The following is a 27,515-nucleotide window of genomic DNA, read 5'->3' as shown; positions in this document are numbered from 1 at the left end:
GTATATACAATCTTTAAAAATAAAAAAAAGCGATTGGATTATATTTTTGTTTAGTCTGGAACCCATGTCATTTATGATTTCATGTCCTGACTGTTTTAACTGCTTAATGTCATATTTACTGAAGAGTTTATACCTTCGAAAACGTGTTCCCCTATTTATTTATCCATAATTATTGCCAGTAGATCTCAAATTACAGTGTCGTATACGGACTAGTCGAACACGGAAGTATACTTCAGTGAACATCTCACTCCAATCATGTATCTTTGGAGAAAAGAAAAAAAAACAGACATGCGCAGATGGTTTGCTCTGCTAGCGCCAGTTTGCTTGGGTGATAGGTTTGTTTTTGATAAACAGCGCCTCTTCGTGACCAAAAACCAGAACTGTCAGAATTAAATATTAATATTAGAGTTTTAACAGGGGCTGCTACAATGTGAGGCGGATGACGGATAGCACCTAATGTGCAATGATAAGTATTTCCGATATAAAGCCACATGCCTCCGTGTTTTGACGTTAGCTAGCAGTTAGCCTCTGATAGCATGATGTTGTGTAGCTAGCAGAGATCGATGGCTTGCTAGCTAGCTGACAGCAGCAGCATGGAGCAACTTAACTGCGTGTAGAGAAAAACGCCTAATCATTTTCTTATTTAAGAGCCCATGCTAGCAGCCCGAGCAGTTGTGGCGGGCTTCACTCTGATAACTGCGCCCAAAACGATGACCTCTGTGGCAGCCACGGCATCCTCCGAGCCTCGGGGGATGCATGCATCAGCCAGCCGGGATGCTCGCTCCGAGAGCCCGCAGCAGAGGCTCCAGAAGCTGCTGGCGGTGCCTGGACACCACCCGAGCCGAGTGAACGACCTGCTGCTCCTCCGGCCTGATACAGACGTTGAGACTGTAAAGGAGAAGAGCAATAACAAGCATGTTGTGTTTTTCCATGGTGATATTCAGGTGAGTGGGGTGGAGGGTTGACTTGTGCGGTTTGTTGGATTTATTTGTCTGGGTGTTTTATCAGGTTACAGAAAGATGATGACTGGCATAATTGAATGATAAAGTTGTTACTGACACTGGCTCGTAATAACATTTCTATTCACTAACGCCTACAATATACCTGAATCACACAGTACAATGAGATAGTTCATAGATGTATTATGACCTCTTCATCCCTAAGCAAGCACTAATTGACAGGTCAATATCTTTATTGTTCAGGGTTAGGGTTAATCAACATTTTGACTTGTCAGAGTTGAAATTAAAATATCTTGAATTTAATCTATTGTATATGTAAAGTAAACATTTTGAAATATCTTAAATGATCATTTGCAACTAGTAAGAATTGAATTGTTGATATCAATAGTCAACATTGTGGCTCGTGAGAACTGAGTTGTAAAAATCTTAAATGAGTCAGGCTACGTGTCAAAACTACATGATGGATATATTCGTTTGGATTACTTACAAGTCAGAGAGCATTTGATGATATCACCAACTGCTGTTAAAGCATCTGATTATTCTTTAATGGCTTGCTATAAAATCCCAGCCACTGAACTTTGTAAAAGTTAAAAACATATCAAATACACCAAATGTAACCATACAGACTGACCTGCAGAGAATAAGTATAAAATTATGTTTGGTGCCTTTAAGGTTTCTTTTTTGTTGAGTTAGTGCTTGTGGTTTTAAAGCACAAATTGTGTCACTTTACATTTCTTTTTAGCCACATGGCTTAGTTATCATAGTGCTGAATGCCTTGTGACGAGTCAAGGGTAATGGTCACGTATTTTGCAGGTGTAAAAGTGTTTTACAGGTTATAAACATGTGACACCTCATGGGTTCCAGCAAAGGTTATCAGCTCACTAAATCGCTCTGGGTTTTACTGCTTCATAAAACAATCGCAATTAACTAAAGGAGTCACCTGCATGTTATCATGTACACAGGTTATAACTTGCTTGTACTAGAATTATTGTTGAGCACTTGAGTATCAGATTATTTTTGCAAATTATGCTGAAATAATTGTTAACTGGAACCGTATAACATGTAATACAGGGGAATGATATCAGTAAGTCTGAGAGGTGTTTGACCTCTCAGACTTGGCTGCTTTTAGCTACGTTGATATCAAGTTTAGTTTATTTATACTGTGTGGACCTTCATCAGCAAAATAATCCGTGACACAGCTTAACTAAAAGAAGTACGCTGTATACTGTAGCACAAAGGTAAAAGTAAAAACAATGAAACGTGTCCATCCTACACAGGAGACTGGACAATGATTACAGATGCAGACTGCAGATTAATGCAGAAACTATAGAGATAACAGAGGTACAATTTAACATTAGAAAAAATGAGGAAATTCTTGTGCTAGATTGCTCCAAAAATACCGTACAAAATTAGAGAAATACACTAAAATTTGAGTGAAAATATGAAATATAAAGTGTATGAGTGAATGCAAAGAGACCATGCCTAAAAGAATTAGCAATTAAATTGACAGTATTATTGACAGTTATACAGTAGTAAAAACAAGATTATGAATTCAAAAATACATTTTGATATAGAATGTAATTGTACATAATGATGATGATAATGATACTAAAAGTTTAAGTAATTTTGCACATGGTACTAATAAATAAGCAGAAGTATTGCACATGATTATGTGTTCTGTAAATAAAAATTTAAGTATGTCCCCTGTTATTGGAAACTATATTGAACATGATAATGAACATAAGATAGCCAGATATAGAGATATATATTAAAGTTAGAAAAGCATTATAATATTGTACTGTAGGGGTGCAGAGATTCTTCAACTACACTTCTTTTTTAAAAATTATTTAATGCAATATTATTTACTTATTGTCCTGATAACTATTTATTTATTTACATAAATCCAAATTTATACTTCTTATATGTTTAAGTATTGAACAAACAGAAGATAACAAAGAGTCACATAAACAAAAATAAAAACAAGAAGGCTGGAGGGAAGAACTCCCAGTGTTGTAGATCTTTGGCTGGATTTAAATAACATTTATGGAGACTCATTGTATGGTAAATCTTATCAAACTTTTCACGAGATTTCTGGTTTGAAAGATCATTTTTTTCCATATCTCACATTATCTATATTGTTGGTAGACATAAATGTAGTATTGGAGGATTCTGCGGTTTCTATGTCCTTCTCACCTGTTTCTCACCTGTCTCATGTCATGTGTTCAAGAGCTGTTTTGATGTAGTAAATAAATATCCCAGAGACTTTCACCCTAATTGGACCAAACAGCATTTTAGAGTTATAATCTCGAAGATTTGCATTTAATTAATGTCTGTTAAGTCACGCTAACAGTGAAAGTTAGTGACGCGTTTTCCATCAGCCAGCAGTGGTTGGTCTGCCAGAGAGGGTAGGCGGAGCTAAGCGGCTGCTTTTCCGCTCTCTGCAAGTGTTGTGAGTAAACAGTAATCTACTATGGCTGAACAAACAAAGAAAAGATGGATGACTACAGATACAACTTCAACAAGAAGTGAAAATCCAAAGAAAAAGAAACAAACTCGACGCTCAGATGAAGCAAACAGTCTGAAAAGGAAAGCGACCGTCAGCCGGGAAAATCAAGAGTTACAACCGGAGCCAACCGTGGACGTCACACATGCAGCACTGTCTGGATATCTGGGAAGTGTGCTCCCGCAGTTACCGTTTATCGCCATAGGTGCCGCCAAAGAGAATGAAACTGAAATCTTCTTTAATGAAGAACTGTAGTGCTGTAAAGATGCTTGAAAATCTCGTTCATCAGATATAAAGACCCCCCAAAATTAAAAACTATTAAGAAAACTTTTTTTTTTGGGGTGAAAATAGAATTTGTGATGCAAAAATGTTCACCCCCATTTATCTTGAATCAATAATGCAATTTCCTCATAGTGTGCACCCCTAACAAATTGAACTTGGATATCTTAGAAGGAAATAAAACTGACCAAATTCTGGAGTGCAAAGAGATTATGTGCAGGAAAATACTTGACATAAACGCACTGTGATAGCAGAATTTCCTACTGTACTAGGTCAAAAACACGACATCATTAATGAAAATGTAGAATGGTCATATGTTGTTTTTATTCTCTTCAAAGCTTTGTTCCCAGCTTCATCTCAGCTGTCAAAGACGTGTTGCATTCATAATAAAGACGGACCCTTCTTAACCCCCTCCCCCCACCTCTGCCCAGACATCATGGCAACTGGCCTTAAAGCATCATCTGTGATGTGCCAATGAGAGTAGAGGATGTTGATGCTTCCTTTCTTTCTTTCTTTTAAGATGTTTTGAAGAGCAGGGCACTGAAACCTAAACTTTTTGTGGGTAGGAGATCTCGTGCACTTTATGCTTTAACAAGCAGAGGAGCTGTGTTTGAACATGTGTGCACTTCTGAGTAAATGCCTTTCAATCATTTTCTTGGTCGTGTCTCTCTTTAATTGCTGCAGCTGGCACATTATGCAAAGCTGTCTCCGAGGCTTTTTGTGTCTTTTTTTAGTAAGTGGACGGATACTTACTAATGAAGTGTAAAAAATATGGAGGAAGACTAAACATCACCCATTTGTCTGCTCTCTAACTGTTTCTAGTGTCCAATCCATCTCTCCATTGTCCTCTCTGCCATTCGTTAGGCCTCTCTCCAAGCAAGTGTTAATATTCCCACAGGGTGCTGGTCTTTGCCAGCAGTCGTCTGTATGCACAGGATGCTGTCACACTGATGTCTCCATGTAAATAAAATGAATGAGGTCATTGTGTTGAGGACCACACAGCCTGACAGCACACTGAGAAGATGCTGCTGATGGAACGAATTCATTGTGTCAAAGATGGACTGATCAATGTTGGGTTTTTTATCCTTCGAATTTAAAGCGTTTAAAGGCCCAGTAACTCTGCAGAGCACCCCCACCGTCTTCCCAGCTGGATACGTTTATGTTAAAACTATAGACTGTAGATGAGACGTGAAGCCAAAGCACCTGCATTCTTTCTAATGACCTGCAGGGGGCAACTTCACCAGTTTTAACAGAATTTAGACTGGATAGAAGTCTATAAAAATGACCCTTAAAGGGGCCGTATCTTTTAAATCGATATTCTCATATTTTCATGGGTTTCACATTTTTGTGTGTTTATTATTCACAGTGAAAAAGTGTAAACGGCATAATTCTGTGTTTTTCCAAAATGACATCGCCTCTGAAACGGGCCGTTCAGAACAGCTGCAGGTTTCTACGTAGAACCTCGCTTTTGCTGAAATCGACCAATCGTCATTCACCGTCGTTCACCTCAGGCTTCTTGCACCAGCTTGTAGTCAAGTCGCCAAGATTTCAGCGTACCTTTCCAATATCTCCTGACAATTCTGGCTCGTACATATAAGGCCGAATAACCGATCCTAGAGCAGCCATGTTTACCACAACTTTGGAGTGACAGTGCAGTGCGGCCGCTCCCACGTAGGGGAGGGGCTACGCGGTCACTCCAAATACTGTCAGCCAATCGTGGCTAAGGTCTGACCTTTGAATGGCAAAACGGCCTGTTCTTTGTAGGAGGAAGGAGAGGCTCCGAAAAATAATTAAATTAAAATATGTATACAATTTAAGTAACAAACTTTACCAACGTGATTCAAAAACATTAGAATAATAAAAAAATTGATTGCGTAGCTAAAATATGTCCCCTTTAAATTAGTATCCCATCCAAAGCTTGCCCTGGCTTGACTGTTTGCATACCTGTTGCTCCTCTTCAGCCGCACCCTCTCATTAAAACTTCAGGCTCTAAAAAAACTAGCATTTTAAAAAAAAACATCTAAAAGATGGCGGCTTGAAAACGGTAGTCCACAAACCAAGAGGGTGAACACACAATAGCTACATCCTCGTCTTATAAACAGTCTGTTGCCAAAACACTACAACTTGCAAAGCTGTGTACAAACTTCGTAAACTTGTTTTTATTGGGATTTTTTGGATGTACTATGTACCTGATACAGAATGATACAGATACATTTTGATAACAGGTGATTGTCTGGTGTTACAGTGTGTAAAATTTTGCAGTTGCAGCTTTAAACAATCTGTGTGTTTGTGCAGAACTTCCAGGAGGACATGGCTCTGCAGCCGGAGGGATCCCAGTGGCTCTGCTGGAGTCTGGAGCAGGTCGCCCTCACGCTGGGCCGACGCTTCCCTGACCGCCATGTGTGGGTGGTCAGAGCCTCCCGCATGTACCTCCACAAGTTCAGCTGCTACCAAAACTTTGTGGAGAGCAACATGTTCGGAGCGCCGGAGCATTCGCCGTACTCTACTGACTTTGGAGCGTTTCTCCACCTCAGGTTTGTTTGTTTTGTTTTGTTTGTTCTTTGATCAGTTTTGCTTTTCCTGCATTTTGTCATTTTGGTTGGCTGTTAAACCTGTGTAAAACAGCTTTACTGACATAAATTGCCATTCATATGACAAAGATGTTGATGTAACATTTTTGCTTATTTTTTTTAAAGGAGGTATTTAGCTGTTAGACCTGGCCTTTGGCAGTCTGAATCTCTTACCAGACGGTTGTACCTCAAATTCTTCGTACATCCAGTAGAGCTGGAGCAACATTGTGCTTGTGATCACCTGATGAATGTTAGACCATTATTACCCTGTCGTCTAGCTCTGTTTTCACTGCAGAAGCAGTGTAGTGAGATGGAACCAAAACAATGACCTGAAAGTCGCGACAGTCCAGCTGAGGGGAACTGCAGAGGTGAAAACTCTCAGTGGGTTTGCCACTAAAAGTGCCACCTATTATATGCACGCACACGGATCAGCCATGACATTAGGTGAAGTGAAACACATTGAGTATCTTGTTATAATGGCACCTGTCAGTGGATGGGATATGTTTGGCTGCAAGTTAATGCCTTGTCCTTGAAGTTGGTGTGTTGGAAGCAGAAAAATGGGCAAGTTTAAGGATGTGAGCGACTTTGACAAGGGTCAGAGCATCTCCAAACCTGCAGCTCTTGTGGGGTGTTCTCAGTCTGCAGCGGTCAGTACCGACCAAAAGTGGTCCAAGGAAGAAAAACCAGTGAACCAGCGTCAGGGTCGTGGGCGGCCAAGGCTTATTAATACAGTGGGGAGCGAAGGCTGGCCCGTGTGGTCCGATCCAACAGAAGAGCTACTGTAGCTCAAACTGCTAAAAAAGTTATTGCTGGTTCTGCTGGCCTCTTTCAGCAGGATCATGCGCCCTGCCACACTGCAAAAATAGTTCAGGAGTGGTTTGAGGAACACGACAACGAGTGTTGACTTGGCCTCCAAATTTCCCAGATCGCAATCCAATCGAGCATCTGTGGGATGTGCTGGACAAACAAGTCCGATCCGTGGAGGCCCCACCTCGCAACTTAAAGGATCTGCTGCTAACAGCTTGGTGCCAGATACCTCGGCACACCTTCAGAGGTCTTTTGGAGTCCATGCCTCAACGGGTCGGGGCTGTTTTGGTGGCAAAAGAGGGGGGTCCAATCTCTTGGTAGACTCAGAAAGACAGGTTGTCTAAAAATAGAAACAGCCCTGAAACTCTGCCTCAGGTTTCTTTTTAAACCTGTTTGCTCCTCACCTTTTTCAAACACTCACATTTCCATATATAAACAAGTAACAGTCACTCAAGTTGCTGCCTTTGTCAGGTGTGCTCATACAGGTGTAATATGGTTTTTATGTTTAATTTAGACAAGCTAAAGACGTGTTTCAAGAGTCGATACAAGATGAAATTAAACATGAGTTACCTCTAAATCAGCCTGACATAACAACAGTAAGGCACAGTGGTCACAAATACTCTTAGCACCACTAAGAGAGAAGCATTTTAGCTCAAATTACCACATATTACTCATCACCTCTCAACATCATAAGTCTCAGCAAATTACTACTGACTGCCGTTGTTTTGATGGTTTCTGCTATAAATAAAATAGAGTTGAATGAGCAATTTCATTTGCATTTAAGGCCTAATGTCCTTTATGGCAGCTCGTAGACTTTTGTCATGGCATGTCCTAGTTAGCACACCATAAAATATAAATAAAATAGTAGTTACACACACAGAAATGGTCTCTTGTAAACAGTGTCATCCTTGCAGTCTGACCAGCATCTCTGTCCTCAGGGCCCTGCTGAGCCACGGCATGGAGCGAGCAGACCTCCCACACCCTCTGCAGCCACACGGAGGTGCCGACAGCCTCCCCTCAGGCTTCTCCCTAAGCCTGGTGGGCTTCAGCAAAGGCTGCGTGGTGCTGAACCAGATGGTGTATGAGTTGCCGGGGGCCCGCGCAGACCCCCAGGTGTCCCACTTTGTGAAACGCATCACGGACATGTTCTGGCTGGACGGGGGGCACCCGGGGGGCAGCGAGACCTGGGTGACGGACAAGCAGGTGCTGAAGGAACTGGCTTCCAGCGGGGTGTCGATCCACGCCCACGTGACCCCGTACGAGGTGTGTGACCCTATGAGGGCCTGGGTGGGCCGCGAGCACGGACTCTTCATCAAGACCCTGGAGGAGTTCGGAGCCTGTCCCAGTAAGAAGCTGCACTTTGAGGACGAGCCCCCCTGCATTGAGAACCACTTCAGGGTCATCCAGGAGTTTTGAGTTTGGTGTAAAACACTTCAAACTAATCAGAGCTGATTTTCTGAACTTCTCTGAGCGCTGTGAATTATTAATGAGAAGCAAAGAGTGTCTTATTCGCTGGTCTTACCTCATTTTTCTGTTTGAAGGGCTCAGAGTTTAGAGCGAGACAGATGCTGGTGAATTGTACTTTTTAATGCTTAATGCACTCGATATATGATTGAGTGATCCCCTGCTGCCTGGCTGCATCCCCACTCCTCAACTTTGTCCTACCCCAGCTGAGATTAGGGTGACCCGGTCAGTGGTTAGCACTTTAAACTGTGCAATTATGTTCGGCTAGGAAAGGAAAGAACGCTTATATTTGCCAGTAATTATTTGGAAAAGAGACAATAGCTATGAGTCTAAAAAAAATATCTAAAGAAAATATGACGCAACGATTGGTTAATCTTCTCCATTATGAAGAGAAACTACCCGGAAGAGGGCACTGCAAAACTAAGGGTAGGACAAAGGGGGGTGGAATCGTGCCGTTGTTGTCCTCAGAAGGAATATGCAGGTATGAAAATGTTCCTTTCTCTTTATTCTTTCTTTTATTTTATTCTTACTCTAACATTGAGTTGCTGCAGGGCCATAGATTTAGAAACATGTGATATATGTTGTTTCAGTTGGAGGGGAAATCTCTATGATTTAGGTGTTTTAAATTAAGTGTAGCGTTGTGACTTATTTTAATTTGTCCTTTCCATGATTTGAACTGGAACTTCAAGTTTGTTTGTTTGTTTGTCTTATAACACTCTTATACCTGCACTGACATGGAGCTTATTGTAGACACGTGAATGTCTGAATGTCTGGACCGAACTTTACAGGTCAGACTTCATCAGTTGGTCTCTCAGTAGATTCTTCTTCGTTTTACAAAGTGTACAGTTACAGTGTAGGACAAGTAAGTAAAAAAATGTAATTCCTTCACACAGATGCACCCTGTGGAAAAAAGACTGCTTAACGATTAATCTGACATCATTTCCTCTTTTAATCTCTTTTTTGTCTGGTCTCTAAATTTTCAGAATATGGTGAAATATGTCGCTCGATGTTTCCTCAAATGTTTGTCCTCAGCCAAAAGATATTTATTTAAAAGTCTTATTATTCACCAAAATATTCACCTTTAAAAGGTGCAAGAATCTGACAATTTGTACCTTTTTTCTGGGAAAAAATCAGCTCAAACATAACTTGAGCCCCACTGGTCAAAAAAACAACTAACACCCGCCTTTTTTGCTTCGTGGGAAAGGCTGACCTGGGTCAAATGACTCTGCAGTAGACCCAGTTAATTATCGCCTTGGATGTTTTGTCAAGAGATGTTTTCTAATTTAAAAAAGCACTTTTAGATTTAATATTATTTTTGACAACATTCTTTGTTGACACTTTTCTTTTCACTAGTGGCTCCTGTTGTGATTACAGACTTAGTAACTTCTTAGTAACAGAGCATGGTAACTGCATTTTTGTTTTGACCAAATTACCCTGAAATAAGAACATGTAATAACTAAACAAAAATTTGTGCTTAAATGTGACAATTTGGAAAGATGTGTAAATGACGAGGTACATCGTAATTTTCTTTTTTTCTCTGTCAGAAACTAATTATACATACAGTGTATAACCTCTCCTTTGTTTACTACAATATGCATTGAAGATATTTAAAAATACACATACATGCTATTATTGTGGTGATGTGGCAGCATGTGTATGTTGTACTCCTGTCTGTATGATCTCTATGTAAGCCTACAAAGAAGCTTTGCACTTTGCTCTTTTTGCTGAATGTAACTTCAAATCATTCCATTATGTTTACGACTTGCTGTGTGCTTTTTCAGAACCCTGAGAGTCTGTGAGGGGGAGGGGTGAGGTGAACTTGTTTTTAAAGGTGTTTAGCAAGTGCACTTCAAAGATAACACACTATTTTAAATCAACTGCTTGCCGATTCGTTTACATTGTCACCATGCTGATTGTCCTGTAAATGTAAGAGGATGCTACAGACAAATAAGTTTGTGTAAAGTCAAAGAGGAATTCTGGTATTTATAAATTCGGCCCTATTTTTTATAGATTGAGGTTTAATGATTAACAAATGCTTTTGAACTCAGCTAGAAGCCGCTAAACTGCTGTAAAAGCTGCAACATAATCGGTGCGTCCACTAAATGTGCTTGTTTTTGCCATTTAACAGGCTACAACTGTTATTTAAGGTGTCTGAAAGCATTACAGAAAGGATCCCCACAGAGAGAGAAGCCATAAAATCGCTCATTTCAACACCACCAAACCCCATTGACAAAAACAGTAATTTTACCTTGCAGAACACAGGAGTGGCTAGTCTACCGTTGCCTTGACCAGTTCGTTTATTTGACTTATTGTGCAGCTTTTATGTTTTAAATGGTTTGTTCAGATCAAACACAATATTTGTGTAACACACAATAACACAAAGAAACGGACCAATCGAAGCAGCAGGAGACACAGCAGTTCCTGTATTCAGTGGGGTAAAATTGGTATTTTTTTCCAATGGAGTCTGGTGGTTTTGAAGAGAATGATATACAGACTGTTTCTTAAATTAATACATGGTCCATTTCTGCTGCAATTCAAAAAGTTTCCGTTCCCCCCAACATATGGAAAATACCAGAATAACCCTTTTAGTTTGTTAGACCTCTCTTGAATCAGCAGGAGGCAGCAGTGTGAAGAAAGTACAAAGCAAGAAATTGAAAACAAAAAGACATCCAACACGCCATGAGATATTTCTACAACCTTTAATGAGCTTTTTCAGTTTGCTTTGTGATGCTTATATATTAGCCTGCAGTTGATCAGAATACATTAAGTCTTTTTTTTTAGTCATTTCAGATGCAATCAGAATGCTCATACATTAAAAAAATATAAAATGCAAAATAAACAAACATCTCTTGAACATTAATCTGCTTGTGCTTGTGTCTGTTTTAACTCTAATCTACAGTATCCTTCAGTCTCACTGTGGTCACAGAGAACAAACAGGAATGTTAACTGGTGCTCCATTTCTAGAGGATGATCGCCCGAGTGTCAGACAATGAGCACACAGAGGCCACCGAGTGACTAGCTGCTGAAAATAACAGTACAATAGCTGTACAAAATAACAAAATCGACACCACAGCATAAGTCATGTTCAAGTGACGGAGGCGGACAATGCCAGCACTTTGTCCTGAATCATTCGTGCATTTCGTCATCCTGCAAAGTGAGATCCCTGACATCACTGCACTGCAAAACAAGTCCATCTTCCATTGAGGTGAAGCTGCTCGTTAGCGCTTAAATCTTGTTTTTACGGACGCTGCAGCAACAGGAAACAGAACGTGTCACTTAGACGCTTGAGAAAGTCAGACTTCCTGTTTCAAGTAGCTTAATTTCAGCCTGAATTTCAAGACACCTTCGCCTGTTTGTAGAGGTATGAAAAAGCAGAGTGGAATGACTTGAGATGAAGTAAGATTCAAGCTTATTTTCTTACACAGTAGCAAAACAGATACTGTACAAAATAACGCAGATATACCTACAGCTGTCTCGAGAAAATTTCTACAACAAGCTCTGTGAGATTAAACTGTGAGATGAAAATCTTTTACAGTGTGGTGTTCCAGTTTTTAAGGATGACAGCATACGGATGAGAGCATGGCCGTGGCTGGAGACGCCCATCTCCCACACAAAGGCCATTGTACCAGCTGGTGACAACAACAAACAAAAAACACAATGTGGTCTCATTGTGTTTGGCACCTCAGAGCAGAGAGAGAGGAATGTTTCACTGGAGATTAAGAGCAATCAGAGATGCCAGCGCTGCATTTTTGTAGAGGTCAGGTTTTACACTTGAACGAGAGGTGGCAAATCTGTCGACTCAATAGCACCTCATTGTTGACATTATACAGTGATTCTTTCATTTTATCTTTTTAAAACTATCCTGACATCATCATCCCTACTTCCTCATCAGCATAAAAGCCTTTCATACCTACATATCTTTACGCCCAACATCACAACTTGGAGGGGAATTCAGGTACAGCTTAACAGGCTGTAATGGCTGCAACATATGAGCTCGATCAAAGTAAATACCCTAAAAGTGTTTATTTTTCTCTCCTGACAATTAAGATTGTTATTCCAAGTGTTTAACAACATTACGGAAAGGATCCCCACAGAGGCCACTTTGTTAATCCCGTTCTTTCAAAACCAGAAACAAACGTTACATCGCTTTCTCCAAAGCCACCAGACTCCATGGACAAAAACAGTAATTTTAACTCATATAACACAGGAGTTGCTGGTCTACCACTGCATTTATAGGTTTCAATGTGTCATTGTGCGACTCTCAAATCTAACTTAACATTTGTGTAACACAATAGTCCCCCCAAAAAAACCTAATTGATGGATGCAGTGGTAGACAAGCAACTCCTGTGCTCTGCTCAGTAAAATTACTGTTTTTGTCAATGGAGTCTGGTGGTGTTAAATAGAGAAATGTAATGGCTGTTTCTCGTTAAAAAAGGATCTTCCTCTAACATAAAATGTCTCTCTATATAGGGGTCCTTTCTGTAAAGTTGTCAGACACTTAGGATAACAATCTGAGTCTTGTCAGTGGCAAAAAGAAGAACTTTTAGTGGACAAAGTTGAATCGGGTGCAAATGCCCGCAAGCGTTACATTCCAGCAATAACAGCTCGTGTCTCAGGCAGCGACCGAAGCAAACTACTGGAGCATTTTCAAAACTGTTTGAACTGTTAGCACATAAAAATATGGAAAATAACGCCCTGGTTCAACAATACCTGAATTCCCCCTTAGTTCAACATTTTTGGGAAAAAACACAAAAATGTTGAACTCTTCCTTTAAATGCTTCATTCATGACACATTCCCAACTCCTTTATAGTGTTTAATCATCTTCCTACTGACTAAAACCACCTGACTCATCATCCATTTCCTGTTTGCTTAACTTCCAAGTACCATCTTAAAACTAATCCTCGCCTTCACCTTCCAATTTCAGACAAAGCTTTCCATTTATTTCTCAATACACTGCAGCCACTATGGTTTTCTTGTTTTAAATAACAGCATGATCATCCTTAATCTCCCACCATAATCTCAACACTTCCTCTTAAGACACGTGAGCATTATTTACATTAAAATAGAAAGTATAAGTCCAGCACATAAATAATAATAGGCCTATAAGAATAACATAAAGAAGAGAAAACAAAGTGAGCAGAGAGTGAGCAGCACGCCCTGAGAAGAGATCAACAGGAATATGTGACTTCAGGCAGCCTGACCCCAGAGGAATAGAGCAGCTTTAAATGAAAGCACACTGGATGGCTTTAGTGAGGGACTGAAAAACACAGTGAACCTCTCAAGGACTCAAACAAACAGACTTTCATAAATAGCTCCCGTGTTGCTTATCAGTTCAATGCGTGTGCTTATGAAGTAAGTGCTAAAGTCATGTTTCTCCTCTGCTGGCCCACAAAGAGGAACTTACAGCTGGCTGAGGAAATCCTTTGAGTAAGTGCGGGTGTGGCATGTGAACAACTGCGTGAGTCACAGGTAGTTTCAGCTATTACAGTTTTAAGTTTCAATCATACTGAGGAAGTACAAACACAAATGCCATGAATACCAGGCTCACTTTTCTGTTACGGGGACATTCTGTTACTTCAAACCTGGGCCCATGTTTTATATGTTTTAGGGACTAAAAGACTTAAAGGAAATTGCTCCGGTAGATTGCTCAGCTGGCAGCTAGGATACGCTACATTTCAACAAGAACAGCCTATACATCGCCATCTTTAAAGCCACCAGACTCCATTGACAAAAACAGCAATTCTATCTTGCAGAACACAGGAGCAGTAAGTCCACAGCTGCATCATTGCTTAGGGGTTTTCTGTGTTATTGTGTGTTACACAAATATTGCATTGGATCAGAGCTAAACACTGAAAACACCAAACACACAATAACACAAACAAAGGCAGCGGTGGACCAGCAATTCATGTGTTCTGCGAGGTAAAATGACCCTTTTTGTCAATGGAGTCTGGTTGCTCTGAAGACAACACATTTTTTACATATTAGTCATTTTGACCCCAAAATGTTAAAACAGGGCTCAGGTTTGAATAAATGGAATTCCCCTTTAAACCAGTTCATTGCTGGATTAAACCGAACACGAGCTTCCCACCAAATGTGCAGTCACAGGTCTTTTGAAGGGGACTTTGCTATAGTCTGAGTTATTAAGTTTCATCTAAAACCCTGAGCTCAACTGAACCCTCGTGCTATTGCAGACACGGAGAAAATGAAAGTCTGTGAGGGAAATCCAAACATATCAGGAATGTTATATTCTTGTGTGTGATTCTGCCCCTCTGCTGGCTACAGCAGGATAGAGCTATGACAGATGTAACCAGCTGTCCCTTATTCTTTCTAAAATGCAAATAAGGACATGATCACACTTCCTCATTGCAGAGGTACTTATCGCTTTATCACCATTTTGTAAGTCTTGTGAAAAAGAATTTCTTCCTCGTGGACAAATAAAGTCTTAATCCTTATCTCATTTCTGCTGAAGCAGAAGTGCAGCTACACAGAAAGCCGTGCTGGTGACGAAGAACACTTAACCTGCGACTTTAAGGCAGAGTGCTACAAAGTAATGTAAGGTTTCTTTAGAAAACAGATTTAAAACAGAAGTATTGCATAGATTTCCCTAGAATTACTCCACACTAACCTTCATCAGTACAACTGAACACTCAACACAGAGTGGGCCTCTGCAGCCCCGAGAAAATACCAGAGAATTAAACAATGAAAGGTATTAAATACTTTAGGTTAACACACTGCATTAGCTGAGACGTGCTGTACAATTTTCACACTTTTCAACAGCGATAGATCTCAAGATTTAGCTGGTTATCTTTGGTCTGAGTAAATCTTGAAATTAAGTCAATCGGTAAGTACTTCTGAGTGGTGGGCAGCTGGTTTTCTGGAAGCTTAAAAGAATTTAAAAGCTCAGAGGGAGGGGTGCCCCCCCTGCCTTACACTTTAATTCCTCCCTTTTTTTACTGGACCCTTTCAAAAGTCACCGTCTCCAGCGGCGGGCGTCTCCTAATCGAAGCGAAACCTTTTTGCGTGAGAGTGGGGCGACTCCAGGAAGTTCTCCTTGTCTTCGGGGTGTTCAGGCGGGGCTGCCCACTTGATGCCACAGCTTCTCTCGCGGACGGCGCGTGTGGTGGTGGGGTCTGGGCTCAGACAGAACTGCTGCTGCCACAGCCAGGGGTGGCTCATACACTCCGCAGCGCTGGGCCGGTCCCTAAGGTCAAAGCACAAAGTAAACAATTACAATCTCACACTGACTAAGTTTCAGCATTGATCGATATGCTGGTCATATTTTTTCCTGAATCATTAGGTCTATAAAAAAATAAAACAACGTGGACATCACACATCCAACACTGTCTGGATATCTGGAAGGTGTGCTCCCGCAACTGCCGCTTACGCAATAAGGTGCCACCAAATACAACGAAACTGAGACCTTCAAGATTATCACTTTAACTCTGGTGCATCTTTCTGCAATTTATGTAAACAGGTTGTTGCATCTAAAGGGGGTAACACCAGCAGCACTCACAAAACATATACAAGTAGAATCTGAAGCAGTGCAGCGTGTTTGACTGGTTTAGCAAAGCGGCTAATGCTAACAGCCTCAGAGTCCCAGTGGCTCCGATGGCACTGCTGCAGACTGAATTAGCCAAACTAGAAAAGCAGTGTAAACACATGGCTCTTATAAATAAGCCTGTAGTTATCCAGTCACTGTTGTTAGCTAGCTTCAGTTATTAGCACTTCTAAGTTATGTTCCACTTTAATCCATAGACAGCGTCAGTCAAACAGCAGCCTCAGCTTCACCTGCTGGGGGTAACGTTAGCAGGAGTCAGATGGATAATGGAAAGTAGTATTGATGAGAGTTTTGATACTTTAAGAATCAGTGTTGATACCGGTATCGATAAAATCCTAACGATAGCCATCCCTACATAAGAAGTAGAAATTCCTGTATTAACAAAGAAGGGGGGAAAATAATGAAAAGTTAAAATTATGAACTGAGATGGTTTACTTGCAAATATTGTCAGCAAGTTCATAAAATACAAATTAGGGATGTCCCGATACGATTTTTTTAATATTGAGTTTCTGCCGATACCGAGTCCCAATCCAATACTTTCGTTTTTGTTTTGTTTACAAAAATAACCTAAAAAATTACCTAAAAGATGTCAGTTCTGTTTATTCCATTTAACTAGTCCAGCTGGCATTGTTGTAAAACTCACATATAAAATCAATATTATACTCAGAATGGTGTAATAGCTTAATTTAACCTAAATATTTAGTCACAAAAATAAATCATAAATCAACTTAAAGCTTAAGCTATATCAAAAAAGTATCATCAAATAGAAATCTTAGATCCACTTAAGAGTGGTGTTAACAGCTTGACTTAAATACTCACAACTAAAAATGAATTCAGTAAAAACGAATCCAAAACATCACAATCCCACTTGAAAGTGGTAAAACCAGCCTGACTTGAATAGACACAGGTTCAACAAAAATGTTCAGCATCTCCTCGATGGCCTGTTTTACATGCTCTGCTGTATGAGACCCACGAAACTGGTGTGCATGCACACATACTCTTCCACTTTCGAGCTTAAGCGTGCATGCACACACACTGCACGCAATCTGGTGTGCCATGAGGCTCAGCAATGACGTGGGACAAACGTCAGAGCTCCAAATGTCAGTTGTAAAACTTACAGCAGTCACATCGTGTTGTAAATCACCTCGTATGTTGTGATGAACTTTGCTGTACAGCTCCAAAGCGATGAATTCAACCACCTTCATTGTAATCTTTTAGGCCTTTTCGCTCTCTCTTTAAAATGTATCCTTCCTTTTAAAGTCCAGAGATTGTTGCTTCGGCGAAGCAGCCTTTTCCTGTTGCTTTAGATGTCGTATCAAATTGGTAGTATTGAACGCAGCTCTACTGCTACTGCCTCGCCAAACGATCGTATTGCATGTATTGCAAGTGGTTGTTGGACTGTTTTCTAGTTTAAAAATGTCCACACTGCTGACATTTTAGCCACAGGGTTGCTAATGCTAAGTTACTTGCGTGTTTGCCTTCTGCCACAAATTGTGCTCAGTTTATGATAGCTCACATAAATGATTGGGGTGAGATTATCGGCTCAAATTGCCGATCCCAGGTCACTTAAAATATGCCAAGATCAGCTCTGATCCGATAATTGAGATCAGGATTGGGACATCCCTAAAAAAATACAAGTCTGTGGGGAGGAACAGGTGCTTTATTGGTAGCACAGTGTGTTCAGAGCTGCAGGCTGATCTGAGTGAATTCCTCACATGGGCAGAATCCATCAGAAATAAAACATTACGTGATGCTTGGGTTGTCTTGTGGAAAAGAATCTCTCATCCTTTTTTTCACAGCTCAGCGGTAACATTCCAGTTTGATCTCATTCAAAATAAATCCTCCGACAGTGTTTCTATTCTGGGAGAGTTCGAGGTGTCTTTACTCACTCTGGTGATTTGACCAGCAGCTTGCGGATGAAGTCCACGGCCAGCTCAGACACCCTGGAGAAGGCCTCCATGCTGTAGTCCACACTGACCTGGGACACATTCAGATACGTCTCCTGCTTGTCGTCCCCGGCAAACGGAGACTCACCTGTCACCAGCATGTAGGCGATAACACCCACACTCCTGAGGGACACGGTCACAACATGTACACATTATACCAGGCGTGACACAGAGGGAATAGTTTACTGAATTATTCTACGAAAAATAAAAACACAACTGCTATTTTCATATTTTTTGCCACCACAAATCTCTGAGCAAAGGTGACCATGAAAATAATTATCCTAACTGTAAACAGCTATTAGCTTCAGCAGAGCTACTCTGTGGTTCGTGGCTTTACACAACAAGGGATCACCTTAACTCTCTTGTACAAATAAACCTGAGCGATTGTATAATGGCTTTGTGTTTCTGACACAAACACAAAAGAAAACATGGTGTCCTGTGGGTGTAAACACATTTTCCTTAGAATCACCTCAGTGAATACTAAAACAACTGCTGAGCAGACTCCACAATGAAGTCAGTGCCAGTCTTGTAACAATTAACTCACCATAGATCAGTTGCTGTTGTAATTGGCTCATAATTCAGGATCTCTGGAGCTGAAGGAAGAAAGAAGTCAGTTGTCATTGAGGAATGTTTTTTGTACTTTTAATAATTCATTACTTCATGTCGAAACTGTACTTTGTACCCCACCTCCTCTAGTTCCTTTTTTCTGTGCTAGTTCAGCGCCTCACAAACCTCCTACATCAGCCTGAATCAGCTTCCGCTTAAACCGTGTGAACCATGAACACTGAGGGGTCATTTTTAGATTTGCTTTGTTTACTGCGTTTGCAGCAGCTACAAAAAAACAATGTGCAGACATTGTTTTAGCGGGCAGTCCAACCCAACAGTGTTTTATTTCAGTGCTACTGAGTTTTAAGTTATGAATGTCTGTTTGGTCTTAGTTAAGAAAATGGAAACTCTCTCATTTATGTTAAAAACAACCAGATTCAACTCATGGAGGCACTGGAGAACTAAACCTTACATGGGGAGGTTAGACAGGTTTAATGAGGTCTGTGTGGCTGCAGGGTTAGGCAGGGCCTCTATTATCTAAGTGTAGTGAAGTGCATGCTAATGGTAACCGCCTGATAGGAGGATTTCTCTTTAACCTTAAACTACTGATAACTGGAGAGAGTTTTCTCTTAGACCTACAAAGTTATTTTAATCACCATGTCACACAGACTGTCACTAACTTTGATGTGGTGAGTCTGTCTGATGTCTTTGAGTAATTAAAACTTTTCATAAACACCACCTTACCCACATACTCAGGTGTGCCAAGAATCTCTCGGAGCTCTCCGACCACACCCAGCCTGCGTGCCAGGCCAAAGTCTACGATCTTAATGTCTCCTGGAGGAGCCAGGCTGGTCAGGAGAATATTCTGAGGCTGAAACACAGAGAAAACATGGAATGAACGTCATGTAGAAAACAGAAGGACTGAAGAGACAAGATGAACTTTAAACCTGCACTCAAACATGATTATATAAGTCCTTTTCTCATGTTCTCCACTTCTCTTTGAACACTGATATAATGACGTGTTTGCCCTCCAAAAGATTGGTGTTTACCTTTCTATTATCATTCGTTCAAGTGCTGAAAATATATTGACCATAAGACGCTGTGTAAACAGCACCATTATTAAGTTATTGCATCATTCTCTACAACAGAATTTGAGAACATACAGAATGTGCTTGTTTTGTTTGCACCAATCAGGCCAGTGTTTTAATTCCCTACTAATATTTACAGGGACATAATTAAAAATGGTCAGTTATTAAATCCTTATTTTCACAGCATGATGCTGATTTTACAAGAAATGTGAAGACTGTGCTACTATCATACATTTTCATTTTTTAACAGCGTTTAAAACAAAAACAATCTCCATCTAGGCGAGCTTTGGCTCGATTACAGAACTAGTCTACTAACATGACTGCAGAAATGTGATTCACGTGAGTATTTCATACACTGGGCGTGTGCGTGTTGCTGTAATGTGTAGCACACAACAGGCACTGGTTCTCTAAACCAAACCACTTCACAGCAGTGGACACAGGACTCGCTTGAACAGCTTGCCGTCTTTGATTTAGGACATATTAAGATGATACAAAGCAGAATTTAACTGCACAACAGAATCTAGCAAAAGAACTGGATCAACAGTGCTTGTAATTTGCTATTCATGTGGGATTTGTTTGTTTGTTTGTTTTGGAACAAGGTCACATGAAAGGGACATGTCGAATAAGGGAAGGAAATATTGTGTCTGATAAAACCAGGACATCGAGCACGAGTAGATGTTTATGTCATAGTTTCCTAAAGGCTAATTTTCTCTGTTTTAGCGTCTCTAAACCCCTGGAAAAGTATAAGTTTTTTATAAAGAAAAAGATATACGTGTGAATGTTAAGCTTTCCCACTTTGCCCTCAGAGAATGGTACAGTTACCTCCTATAATCCACGTTATGGGCTTAACTGTGTCATGAAAACAGGAAACTGGGGTTTCGAGTGCACAAGTGCTCTAAAAAAGGGAATACACAGCCGAGCACTTAGGAGGGAAGTTTGTGGTGAATTGACTGAACATGTAAAAATAGATTCCCTTGAATCTAGCTACACTCATGCACATGATTTTCTGTGTGTGCAGACCTTCAGATCTAAGTGCACCAGGTTGCTCTGGTGGAGGTAGTGGACTCCCTCCAATGTTTGCCTGATCAGACGGGTGATCTGGGCCTCAGGCAGCAGCTCATCAGAAACACAGTGGTCGAATATCTCTCCACCCGCCGCACTGCACAAAGAGAAAACCCACTGTAAGTACACAGATAAACACACACAGACTTCATGTTATGACACTAACTTCCGTTTGTGTTAGACTGTCTTCATGGATTTAAGTGTGGTCTGGTGGTTCCAGTGGCCAACCCACAGCCAGAGGGTCACTGGTTCAATGCTTACATGTCCTGACAAAGTGTTATTGAGCAAGAAAGCAGCCTACTCCCTGCTTACTCACAATATAGCACTGTAGGTAAGACTGTCAGTCAGAGTTAACACAAACACAAATCCCTAAAGTGGTGTCCCAGAGTACAAAGTTCATCGAATTTTGTTACATTTCTGGTTATTCAACTTCCTAACAAGGTAATTCTCTAATAGTCAAGGCTGGCATACAAAACAAAGTGAATTGTTAAAGCTGTCTGTGCTTGAAGGAAGGGATTAAAGTGTTTACAACAAGTATTAAAAGGTGCGGTTAGAAAATCACAGCATTTCACTTGAAGACAACAACTGTATTTTTGTATTGACAATCGAGGTCTCACATCTCGTTTCTGTTTAAATGGAAACCAGATGGATGATAAGCCAGACAAGAGAGGACGGCTCATTTGAAAACATGCTTTTGAATAAAAGATTTTCATTAAGGTCATTAGAGTCTGGACTTTTATTAATTATAAAGCTACATAAAGTGGCTTTAAAGTCTTCAAACAAATCCTGATAAACCTGTTGTGAAAAAGAACCACTACATAAGAGTGTTAGCTCCTTTAGGTTAGACAAACAGGACTTTGGCTCTTAACCCTTAATATGCTGCAATGGAAATGGTCTGCCATTTTTTGAGGGTTAAACAGGCATATACAAGATCCTGGAGCTTGCTGAATGTGTTTGCTTGCTAGAAACATTTGGCCAGTGTCTGCTGCATTAGACAGGTCAAGAGATGATTAAATATGATGTTGAGTAAGTAAAGTATGTTCAGTTCAAAACTCACAATTCCAGCACTAAGACGACGTCGTGATCTGTTTCATAGGCAGCGTGCAGGTTGACCACTCGGGCGTTGTTACGGGCCGTCTCCAGGACAGCCATCTCATGGATGACTTCTGCCCGGCAGTCACGACCTCGCCTCCTCTTCCGTAGGAACTTGGCAGCAAACACCTTCCCCGTGGCCTTCTCCACACAGCGCTTCACCACAGCAAACTTCCCCCTACGAAGCAGAAATTGGACATGTGATTAAGTTGACAAAAATATGTTTCAACATGTTTTCACAATACTTTCAAAGTAAAACACATTAAATTACTTTAAGTAATATATTTCCAAGGCCTAATGACATGGGGCTATTTGTAAATGATTGCAGCAATAGTGCAATGGTGGTGTACAAAAACAAGCATCTGTGTGTTATCTTATGCCAGAACATTCCTACATAGCTTGGTGTTAATGCTGCTGCAATGTCTTGATCAGTGGAAGAATTGTTCCTGTTAAGCAACACTGGAAAGAAACAATTGGCTCTGTACTGCTGGATGTGGCAGATGAATCTGAAGTTAACAGTCCAACATAAGAGCATTACCAAAGGCATGCATTGCTTATATGGTGTTGAATGATATCAATTTGAGTTTGCAGTTTTTAAGTTAACCTCCTTAGTAAGTATACCCAAGCCGTTTTGCTCTAACGGCAGGTTAGCGAGTAAGACACTATCTGAAATGATTTACCCTCTAACTGCTCTGAGAACTAGACCTACTTTCTACTATCAAAATAGAAATTGGCATTCAGATGATATTTGAGGCAATTTTTGGAAACACTTCTACACAAGGCCTCACAATGACAGTAGAAAAACCAAAACAAAAGAGCCCCGACTGTGAAGGTTAGAGACCTCGAAGGACTTCTATTAAAGAATGGAACAATGGTGCTACTGCTTTGCAGCACCTCCTATCACTGTTTAAACTCATATTTTCATGCAGCCTTCACATTTGGTTATATATATATATATATTATATGTTTGTATAGCACATTTCCATAGCTTCAAGACAAAGCATAATATTCTGAGGCGATTTCTGCCATCTTAAAAATGTATGCCCCCTGTATAATTTGTCATTACACAAGTAAAGCAAACAAAGTACTTGCTCATTGTCACACTAACGTTGTAATTTAGGTATAGTGACACTTGATCTACATTTCAGTTATTATAAATGACTCCATTAATACATTATTGCACTTCAGATTAGTTGTAGAATCTGGGAAAGACAAAAGAAAAAAACAATGGTAAAAATTAAAAGATATTCTAATTTAAACAAAAAATGCCCATAATGCAACTCCTTCAAACCTGTGTGGCCAGTCACCAGACCATAAACGCGCCTTTTAGACTTTGTACCTCCTTCAAATTACTTTTACTCTGTGTAAAATCCCTGTAGTTTCCAAGTATGTGCTGATAACCCTGATGATGTCATTATTCTCTCTTGCCAAAGCTCGTCCAGTCAGCGAGGACATAGTACATCTTGTTTTATAGGCAGAACTACACTCCTCATGAGTCATGACAAGGAAAGTCATCTTTATATATAAAAGTGGATGACCGCCCTGTCGATAAACCCCAATTGTCAAGTTTTGTAAACATGGGGCAGGAACACATTAACAAAACGCAACAAACATTTAGCCCTACTGTGCCATATAACGTTGTTAAGCTAGCATTTAATTTTCCATATCAAAGAAACAAAAACATGAGCATTCATTGGACCTTTGTTTATAACTTAGTAATGTACAATTGTCCTTTAAGGTAAAATTTGGTCGACACAAGAAATAGCTTATTCTTTTGCTTGATTAATGCTATTTAGTGCAAAGTTAGCTACTGTCTTACTCTGTCTGACATTGTTGCTGCTGCCACAGTAAGAGTTATTTTATTATACAATTGCTGTAAACAGCTGCTGGACATTTGGGGGTTTTTCCTCTGTCTTTTGAGTATTATAGGACAGTTATTTAGTTTCTATGTGTAAAGTAGAATGCTGAGTTTTAGAACGTAGTTGTTATTAATGAGAATGGATGCTGTTAAGAAGAACAGCAGTCAGCACCCTGTTTATCACACTGTGTAGGTGTGAGCATTCTGAACATCAGCCAAAACAGGGACGTGCCATAAACATGATTGAACTTGATTGAACAGTATCCGTTGGTTATTTGCTTCGTACTGTTGCATAATTATTATGTAATTATGTAACAATAATATTGTTAACTAAAATCAACACTATTTGTCATCACACATAAGTGCTATGGGTCGCTTTAGCTGGTGAGGTAATCTAGCAAGCTAAACAACCAACATATCCACTCAGATAGCATTTTGCTAGCCATAAAGTGAACGAGAAAGCAAGCTCTAGTTTGACCAGCTAGCTGTAATTCAGTATGCTGATGAAGTAATACAAACGCTCAGATAGCCAAATTTCGAGATAGATCAGACCCAGGACTTTGGACGAATGAGCCAACATTTTCCAGCTAGCAATTCCATGCATTAGTGAGCAAGCTAACATGAGCTAGCAAACCGCATGAAAGTCTCCCGCTTGAACCATTGCCCTGCTGATGTTAACTAAAGATTCTCCCTTGTTCCTATTAGCCAGACGGGCCTACATTACATAACATATTTTGTGCTTTGTGTTAGACTCTGTGTTGTTATGGATCCAGGTTGTTTGTCAAAGTTAGCAGACTTCATTCCTAAGCTAACGTTAGTATTGTAGGCTTTAGAAGTGAGCTTAAGAGAGGTAAGGCTTGAGAGCACACAGCTTTGGATTTTCCCAGACAAACTACCCTGAGTCCTCCAAATGATAAAGTTATGTTCTCTTCTCTCTTCACTCAATGGCAATACAAAGCAATTAAACTTATTTTCATGAAAAATGAAATGTATTTAAACTCCAAAAAGCCCCTTTACTCCATATAAAAACTAACAGATTGATCAACAATAAATAGGGGATGATAGTTGTAGAAGAAATTATAAAAACATAGTGAGGAATCAATTTCTAATAGTTAAAGGACCTTTGTTATTATTTAGGATTATGGTGTAGCAAAGCTTGGTACTACTACTACTAATATTTTCTTTAAAGGTCAAATGTAGAACTACAATTGCCCTTCTCATGTTCTTGAAAATATTGCACCCCAGAGCTTCCTGTTTTGACAGATCACACATAAATAAGTGAACAGAAGTGGTCTGTGCCATTTCTTCTTTCTAAAGTCAAGTTTCCACACGTGTTCCTTTCCTTCCTCTTTTCTCTACTCAGAATTATACAGTACACGCTGTTGCATGAAAAACACACCTCAAAATCGTAAGATACAATCATCATGAACCATCAGCTGTTGCCATGGCTCACACACAGAGCCAAACACATGACAAAGGACCTCTGTAGCACGATCATGTCAGGTTCCCTGGCACGGGGAGGTTTGTGCATTTACAGTGGTTAAAGCTTTCAGTCCAGAGTCCAGATGCAGTTAAGGTTTTTGAATTACTTGCTTGACTCATTCATGACAGCAAATACAGGAAATAAAGCCATACAGACTTCAATATTTGTCCTACGGTCAGCATGGGCATTTAACAGGTCACAACTCTATTCACTCTGGAGAAACTGACTCATGACCTCAAACATTAGTCAGGCAAATTTGTGAATCCGTCAAAACTTTTCCTTAAGAGACTTGGTTGCTCCTCTCTCTGGAAGCCAATGTTTTCATTGCTTTATCTGTTAGTACAATCATCTACCTTTTTCATAATACAGTCAAATGTTAATGTGCTTCTTCCTGCATGCACGGATGGATGCATGAATATGAACTTATACAGCTACAGAATTTTTTATAATATAGACTTTTTATATAATATACACTGCAGCATTTGTTGTTGGTTTAAGGGAGGGACTTTTTGTACCTTTTTCTTAGTTCTCATTTTCTGTTGCTCAGTAGTCTGTAGTCACAATGTAACTCAGTCCAGTGAAAGTTTCCAGTTAAGTTTCTTCACTCAGTTTCTCTAAGTATCATACTGGCACAAGCATTTAATATACATCGCAGTGTAATCCACTGTCAATGAGCTGAATGTGATAATGAATGGAATGTATGACTCACTGTCAGGCTCCTTGCTGTTACATTGATAAGACTTTCCTTAGCATCAGGCTGGATGTTTGCCAAGCTTTATACACATGTAAATTATAGTCTATCTATACTGTGGTCATGAGCCAGGAGAGCAGACATCATTTTAATGCAGTGCTGTCTTTGCAAACCATTTGTGTGTATGAACTAGTTGCACTTCCTATTAACAATCCAATTTAATTTAAATTCCAAATGTTGCACTTGATACGTTACAGTCCTATGAAAACCTGCCATAATGATGAGTAACTTTACATCTTTAAAACTTGCTGCCAACAGCATCAGAGATTCCCGACATCAGTCTTTTCCGGGGGGGTTTTGTATAATGATTTTTTTTCATTGGGGAATATCACTTATGTTATCTTTTCTATTAACATTTCTCAATATCATTAATTGTTCTGAAAAAATACACACAGAAAAATAGAAGAAAAATAAAGACAGGACTGTATGGTACTAGGAAAATCATACAATGTCCTGTGGAGTTTCTACATCTTCTGAGGTTGTTTTAATAGTATATTCTCAAAAGTCTGTCTGTTTGACTCACCTCCCAAGCTCTCCTGTGATTTCATACACACTCTCCATCGGATCCGTGCTGATCGGGGTCTGTATTTCGCCGAGCAGCCCCGCTGACAGCCCGCTGCGACTGTCCAGCCGTCTCCGAGACATCTTTCTCTCCCTTCGGTGTCTGTCCTGCTGCCAGCTACCCGGCTGAATACCGGGCTGAGAGACACTTCAGTTAGTGAGAGACGAACGACAAAACTAACCTAATAGGCTAGCTAACGTTTACACTTCCAGCTTAACATTGGCTACATGTTAGTTTTAGCTAAGCCGGGTAACATGCTAACGTTCTCTTCGACTAGTTTACCGACTCCGGTTAGCTCAACCGTCGCTAATCAAGTTAGCTCGACGGTCAATGACGCGGGTTCAAAAGTGAGTTAAACCGATTTTCTGAAGCTCAACTAAAGAAGCGCAGTTAGTGATACAAAGCTAAACCTAACGGCGATTCCAGTGGGGGAGTTATAAGACTAGAGCTGCGGCCGACAATTAAATAGCTCAGCAAGTTTATCTAAAGAGTTTTCGATCATTTTTACATCCTTCTGTTTGACACTTTCTGGACACGTCACAGTCTGGCACATGCGCATTAGGGTCGTGTTTGAAAAAGGGGAGGAACAAGAAGTTGAATTTATTTGAAACAATAAAGTTTTAACTGTAAGGTGTGTAACCTGTAATCATTTACTTCTTAAACGTAATGTTATAAAGAAAGATGACCTAATTTAGGACGGTCTATTTTCACAAAGACAAAACAATCTGATAAAAGTTTCAAAATGACATGGGTATAATAGTCACATATATGAGAAACTCTCAAACTTATCTATTTGGTTTTAGTTTCTCATAATATTATTAAACCATCTCAACATTATGAGTTAATTAAGTCAAAAATTATAACTTTAACTCATTATATTCAGATGGCAAGTCCAAAGTAGGACACATGCATCACATTTGTCAGATAAAAAGTCGGAGAAGAGCCAACATTCTGACATTGAGTCATACGATTCCCACATTAAATCT

General features: G+C 40.0%; 2 protein-coding genes across 2 annotated transcripts; one reads left to right on the top strand and one right to left on the bottom strand.

The window, feature by feature from the left end:
- Nucleotides 1-471: 471 nt before the first annotated feature.
- On the top strand, nucleotides 472-11,236 carry cunh2orf69 (chromosome unknown C2orf69 homolog). Its single transcript, XM_069662708.1, has 3 exons — nucleotides 472-944; nucleotides 6,037-6,275; nucleotides 8,057-11,236. The coding sequence occupies exons 1-3, from the start codon at nucleotides 654-656 to the stop codon at nucleotides 8,532-8,534; spliced, it is 1,008 nt and encodes a 335-aa protein (XP_069518809.1). The 5' UTR covers nucleotides 472-653; the 3' UTR covers nucleotides 8,535-11,236.
- A 26-nt stretch (nucleotides 11,237-11,262) lies between these two features.
- stk17b (serine/threonine kinase 17b (apoptosis-inducing)) lies at nucleotides 11,263-27,046 on the bottom strand. Its single transcript, XM_069662707.1, has 7 exons — nucleotides 26,491-27,046; nucleotides 21,841-22,053; nucleotides 20,742-20,880; nucleotides 19,378-19,504; nucleotides 18,632-18,680; nucleotides 18,031-18,210; nucleotides 11,263-15,784 (listed from the first exon to the last, which is right to left on the bottom strand). The coding sequence occupies exons 1-7, from the start codon at nucleotides 26,610-26,612 to the stop codon at nucleotides 15,580-15,582; spliced, it is 1,035 nt and encodes a 344-aa protein (XP_069518808.1). The 5' UTR covers nucleotides 26,613-27,046; the 3' UTR covers nucleotides 11,263-15,579.
- Between the last annotated feature and the right edge of the window lie 469 nt (nucleotides 27,047-27,515).

The sequence above is a fragment of the Semicossyphus pulcher genome, unplaced genomic scaffold (genome assembly GCF_022749685.1).
Source record: "Semicossyphus pulcher isolate SPU_LCO1_2020_fin unplaced genomic scaffold, fSemPul1.0.p SCAF_15, whole genome shotgun sequence".
Lineage (NCBI taxonomy): Eukaryota > Metazoa > Chordata > Actinopteri > Labriformes > Labridae > Semicossyphus > Semicossyphus pulcher.
The sequence above is the reverse complement of the archived record's forward strand: the minus strand, read 5'-3'. Positions and strand labels throughout refer to the sequence as shown.

Coding starts and splice junctions, on each gene's coding strand:
- cunh2orf69 (XM_069662708.1), top strand. CDS start 654: ATGCTAGCAGCCCGAGCAGTTGTGGCGGGCTTCACTCTGATAACTGCG. Junction 945..6,036: donor TTTTCCATGGTGATATTCAG/GTGAGTGGGGTG, acceptor GTGTTTGTGCAG/AACTTCCAGGAGGACATGGC. Junction 6,276..8,056: donor GGAGCGTTTCTCCACCTCAG/GTTTGTTTGTTT, acceptor CTCTGTCCTCAG/GGCCCTGCTGAGCCACGGCA.
- stk17b (XM_069662707.1), bottom strand. CDS start 26,612: ATGTCTCGGAGACGGCTGGACAGTCGCAGCGGGCTGTCAGCGGGGCTG. Junction 22,054..26,490: donor ATCACAGGAGAGCTTGGGAG/GTGAGTCAAACA, acceptor TCTGCTTCGTAG/GGGGAAGTTTGCTGTGGTGA. Junction 18,681..19,377: donor TGGCACACCTGAGTATGTGG/GTAAGGTGGTGT, acceptor TTCTTCCTTCAG/CTCCAGAGATCCTGAATTAT.